Below are 5238 nucleotides of genomic sequence, written 5' to 3'. Positions count from 1 at the left end.
GGCGCGCTGGCACCGCGCTCACCGCGCCCTCGCCCCGCAGGTCGCCACGGCGGCTTCTGCATGCTCTGCCTCATGCAGAACCATGCTGTGCAAGCCTTCGCCAACAGCGGCAACGCCATCAAGCCCGTCGCCTTCATCCGCGACCTCAAAAGTAAGGTGGCCGGGGCGTGGGGGTCTCCCTCTCGGCCCCGGGCTTGCTGGGGGACGTGACTGACCCCCCGCGCCCTACAGAGATCGCCCGGCACTTCCGCTTCGGCAGCCAGGAGGACGCGCACGAGTTCCTGCGCTACACCATCGACGCCATGCAGAAGGCCTGCCTCAATGGCTGCACCAAGTAGGTGGCCGGGGGCGCTCCCGGGTCCCCTGCTGGAGGCCGCTCCTGTCCCCTCCGAGCGTGTCTGGGTGCTCGCGTGCAGCCAGGCTGGACCACGGTGGTGCTCGCTGGGTCTCTACCTAGAGACTAGGGGGGAGGAAATACCACCAGCCGTGGCAAAAAGCCACGCTCCTCATTCCTGAGGGACACGAGCCCTGGACCCACGCCCAGGCGGGGTCCACGCCCATCCCGCTGCTTGCCCAGTTCCCTCCCCATCAGACGCGGTGCCTGGCAGGGAGCTGTGCGAGACCACGTTCCTTCGCAGGCTGGACCGGCAGACGCAGGCCACAACACTGGTTCACCAGATCTTCGGCGGTTACCTGCGGTCCCGGGGTGAGTGGGGGTCGCCAGCACCTTCTCCGTGGGGCCGATGTGCCTGAGCCTGCCTGGCAGCTTCCTCCCGGGTCCATGAGCCGTGTTGTCGGGTTCCCCCCGGGGCCCAGCAACAGAGACGGCCGTGGGGTAAAGAGGAGCGTGTCCTCCAGCCCGGGCACAATCCTGCGCACGTGGGTGGTAGGGCTCTGTGGTGCTCTGTGCTTGCAGCAGTCGCAGTGCCTGGCCTGGCTCAGTCGTGCATGTAGCAAGGTGCTCTGCCTGCTTCCCGGGACCGGCCCCCTGAGTGGGGCGGGGAGAGATGCCCCAGCGCAGGGCTGGGGGCTGCTGTCCTGCGTCCTGCCAGGTGCGCTGAGGCCCGGCTCTCTTCTCTCTGCAGTGAAGTGTTCGGTGTGCAAGAGCGTCTCGGACACCTACGACCCCTACCTGGACGTGGCCCTGGAGATCCGGGTGCGCCTGGCTGGTCAGCCCCAGCCGGGGGGCGTGGGAGCTGTGCAGTGTTCCTGGCGGGGGTGGGACTGGAGCCCATCAGATGGGGATGCTTGTCGGGCAGGCGAGGGTGCCCAGTCCTGCCCCTCTGCGCTCTGCACCTGCCGTCCAGGGCCAGGGTGGACACACTGGACCACGTGACTGCATCGTGGGGGCACTGGCTTCACAGAGACCCCTACCAGCCCCCCTCGTGGGGGTGTCGCATGTTCCTCCGGACCCTTGCAGGGGCCTCGAGGGCTCCCCCCAGCCTATGGGGCAACACGTGGCTGGAGGGGCCGGCTGCAGACTGGCCACGGGGCCAGCAGAGCTGGTGGCCAGGCTGCCGCTCGCTAGCCCCTACTGTCGTTGCAGCAAGCGGCCAACATCGTGCGCGCGCTGGAGCTCTTCGTTAAGGCAGACATGCTGAGCGGGGACAACGCCTACATGTGTGCCAGGTGAGTTTCCTGAATCATTTGTCCACCCTCCGGGACAGCGAGCCAGTGCCTGAGCTGCAGCACAGGGATCTCGTGCCCCACTGTGCCTGGGGTCCCGACTGGCTCTGCAGGCTCCCTGCCTGGCATGGTGGCATAGCTGGCAGCAGCAGGGCTGGGGCAAGGGCACCGGGTGACCTGTGTCTTCCTGCGCAGGTGCAAGAAGAAGGTGCCCGCCAGCAAGCGCTTCACCATCCACCGCGCCTCCAACGTCCTCACGCTCTCCCTCAAGCGCTTCGCCAACTTCAGTGGGGGCAAGATCACCAAGGTGGATGCCTGGGTCTGGGGCTGGGTGAGATGTGTCCTGCTGTCCAGGAGGAGGGCCCGGGATGTGTCTCACTCTTGCACTTCCTCTGTGTCATCCTTCTGTGCAGGACGTGGGCTACCCTGAGTTTCTGAACGTCCGGCCCTACATGTCCCAGAGCAGCGGCGACCCAGTCATGTACAGCCTCTATGCGGTGCTGGTGCACTCGGGGTACAGCTGTCACGCGGGGCACTACTATTGCTATGTGAAGGTAAGTCTCTGTTGGTGGGGCTGGGGCGCGGGCATGTGCTCGAGCACAGAGATGCCCAAAGGGTTGATGTAATGGGGAGGGGTTCTCCCACCCTGCCAGCCTGGACGGACCGGGTGCTGTGCCCCTAGCTAGCTCTGGCCAGCAGGTCCTAGGCTTGTGCTGAAGGAGGTTTTGCAAGTGATCCCAGACAGGCCCATTCGTCCCTGCCTGATGGTGTCTTCTGCACCTCTCCCCAGGCCAGCAACGGGCAGTGGTACCAGATGAACGACTCCCTGGTCCATGCCAGCAACATCAAGGTGGTCCTCAACCAGCAGGCCTACGTGCTCTTCTACCTGAGGTGAGCGAGCGGTGGGCCGGGTCCTGCACCTGCCGTGGCTGCCTCTTCCCGGCAAGTGGTCACAGTGCTCGGGAGCTGGGGGTGCGGTGTCCGGGTTTCCCCTACCTCTGGCTGACGTTGGGGGCAGGCGGGGGGTCTGTCAGGGGCCCTGATAGCACAGGGCATCCTCCATGCCTTCGGTGCTCCCTCAGGATCCCAGGCCCCCGGAAGAGCCCTGAGGGCCCCCCTGCCAAGGCTGCCTCCACCTTGCCCGGCCGCACTGGCGTCGACCAGATCAAGAAAGCTGTTGCCAACGGGCCCCTCTCCTCACCGCTGATCGGCAAAGTGAGTGCCGGGTTCCCAGGCGGCTCTGGGGGGCTAGGATGGAGCTGGCCGAGGCCTGAGCTCACCGTGGTGGGCCCCTGGGTGGGAGCAGCTGAGCTGCGCACATTGCTCTGGGGAGAGCAGGCATCTCTGCAAGCACAGGGGGGCCAGGGGCAGCCTGTGCTGCCTTGAGCTTGCAGCCCTGGCTGCATCCTGTGGCCTGCCCTAATGGGGTCCAGCTCCCTGATTCTCCCCCCCCCCCACTAACCCGGCGCTGCCATGGCTCTGGCTAGAGGCCGGATGTGCCGCAGGGGAAGAAGTCTCCGGGAGCAGAGGAGGTGGGCGTACCGGTGGCCCGGAGCACGTTCGGGATGGGGCCCAAGCTGCAGAATGGGACCGTGCAGCCCAAGAGCCCAGTGGGGTCCCTGTCGCCCAAGCTGGCTGCCAGGCCTGTCCCCATGGCAGCACCGGAGGAGCCAGGCAGGAAGTCCAAGAAGCTGCTCGCTGCACCGCAGCAGCACACGCTGCCCAAGGCCACTCGGGACACTGGCAGGGCCAAGGCAGAGGTCACCAAGCAGACCTCATGGGGGAGCAAGGAGTCGCTGTCACCGCCCTCACCCAAGCTGCCCATGCAGTCACCCACCAGCAGCCAGGAGCCTGTGGGCAGCAGGGGCAGCCCCGAGCCCCGGGAGCGGGACCGCAGCCGCAGCAGCCCGGCCAGCCCCGCGCACGGCACCCTGGGTGACTCGCCCAAGGGGCTGCCCAAGGCCAAGAGCCGCGCCGGCAGCTTCTGCGCCCCTGTGGACACAGAGTGCGGCCAGGCCGAGTCGGATGCCGAGACGGCCGGTCCCGAGGACGCCAAGCTGGCAAAGATGAAGTCCCCGCTGCTGGCCAACGTCGCGCTGGAGCTGAGCAGCACCATGTCCCCACCGCCCGCAAAGAAGCTGGCCCTCTCGGCCAAGAAGGTGAGTAGGGGGCTGTCCCTGCTGCACTGGTGGCCAGGGAGAGGGGACTCCGCTCCCCAGCAGCATGCGGGGCTCGTGGCTGGGTCTAGTGGAGGGCTGGGCCTGGCCCACGCCAGGGCACTCCCCTGCCAGGGGGCACACAGGAATGGTGCCCGCTCTAAGTGACTTGCTGTACCAGCTCCCAGCAGTGGGGGCCCTGCTAGCCTGCCCGTGGCTCAGCCCCATTTGGGGTGTGGCACCTAGTGCTGCCCTGTGGGGTGCCATGGCACACGGGGTGGCCAGCACGGTAGCAGCTCTGCTTGATATGTTTCCTTCCTTCCTCTCTTCCTCTGTGTTTTCTAACTGTGATCACTTCTTCTGATTCTTCTTCTCTCACCTGCTTCCCTCTGCCCCTCCCCCTCCCCCTTCCCCTTCCCCTTCTCTGGGTCCCTCTCTGTTTTTGTTCTCCCCTCTCGGCTCACGGGAACCTTTTTTTAGACCACCAAGTTTTTATTTATGTCGATAACTGCAGGGCAGCACCCCGCGGAGGGCGAGCGGAAGTGACCGCCGCACACAGCCGCACCCACCTTTTGCCAACCACACCTCCCCTATGGCCACGACCCACCCCGCCTCCGCCTCTCCCTGGCCTCCTGGCAAGCCCAGGTAAGCGGTGCTGCCGTGCCCCCGCCCGCCACGCCTGCCCCTCGGTCCCAAGCAGCCCCGTGCACCTGGGGCTGGGCCTGGAGCTAGAGCAGGCCCCAGAGGATGTTGGAACGAGCCCCCGCACCGGAGCTGGCTCGGCAGAGCACTGCGCTCACATCTCCCTAGAAGCGGCCGCCCCGCTCTTCCTGGGGTCCTACTGGTCTTGTTCTGTCCTGGATGCTCTGGCCAAGGTGGGGCTGACCTACGGGCACTGTCCCCTGCGTGGCAGGTCCTGCTGCAGACCCAGCTTGCCTGAGGCTGGCGGGTGGGCCAGGAGGAGGGGCTGCCCTCAGGATGGCCCCGCAAAGGACCGTGTTGGCCTGTGTCTCCCTCTCTAGGGCGTCCTCATCTGCTCCCAAACCTCCAGCTCCTCCGAAGCCTGCCAGCAGCTCCCTCCCCAGCCCAGACTCCCTGTCCCCCCCCAGTGCTCGCTTTCACCTCCCAGCCTCCGCCCCCCCTGCCCTCCCTCCACAGCACCCCCTGTCCCAGGGTCAAGAGCCGGGGCCCACCAGGACCCTCCCTGGCTCCAAAAAGAAGCGGCGGAAGCACCGGCTGGGGGTGGAGGGCAGCGCCACCAGCCCTGGCCTGGGCAGCAGGGGCTTGGGGCTCTGTAGCCTGCCCCGCAAAAGGAAGTGTGTGGAGCAGGATGAGAGCCTGGTGTCCCATGAGGAGGAGGGAGCAGCCACAAAGAAGCCATATAGCTGGAAGAGAGAGGGGCTGGGGGGCGAACACAGGCCCCCGCCACTGGATCCTAGCAGCCCGGCAGGCTCTC

The 5238-nt window shown here is 66.6% G+C and overlaps 1 protein-coding gene across 1 annotated transcript in view; it reads left to right on the top strand.

The window, feature by feature from the left end:
* Nucleotides 1-5238, top strand: part of USP36 (ubiquitin specific peptidase 36) — a gene marked incomplete at its 5' end in the record, with an annotated part of 7656 nt that overhangs the window by 705 nt on the left and 1713 nt on the right. The window contains 12 exons of the mRNA XM_019514876.1: nucleotides 41-151; nucleotides 232-334; nucleotides 639-706; nucleotides 1086-1156; nucleotides 1547-1629; nucleotides 1822-1933; nucleotides 2040-2180; nucleotides 2417-2517; nucleotides 2709-2841; nucleotides 3114-3785; nucleotides 4297-4427; nucleotides 4805-5232. Coding sequence (XP_019370421.1) covers nucleotides 41-151; nucleotides 232-334; nucleotides 639-706; nucleotides 1086-1156; nucleotides 1547-1629; nucleotides 1822-1933; nucleotides 2040-2180; nucleotides 2417-2517; nucleotides 2709-2841; nucleotides 3114-3785; nucleotides 4297-4427; nucleotides 4805-5232 — 2154 coding nt within the window. The remainder of the gene's footprint in view (nucleotides 1-40; nucleotides 152-231; nucleotides 335-638; nucleotides 707-1085; nucleotides 1157-1546; nucleotides 1630-1821; nucleotides 1934-2039; nucleotides 2181-2416; nucleotides 2518-2708; nucleotides 2842-3113; nucleotides 3786-4296; nucleotides 4428-4804; nucleotides 5233-5238) is intronic.

The sequence above is a fragment of the Gavialis gangeticus genome, unplaced genomic scaffold (assembly GCF_001723915.1).
Source record: "Gavialis gangeticus isolate Ggan-Ray unplaced genomic scaffold, GavGan_comp1, whole genome shotgun sequence".
In the NCBI taxonomy this organism is placed as follows: domain Eukaryota; kingdom Metazoa; phylum Chordata; order Crocodylia; family Gavialidae; genus Gavialis; species Gavialis gangeticus.
The sequence above is the reverse complement of the archived record's forward strand: the minus strand, read 5'-3'. Positions and strand labels throughout refer to the sequence as shown.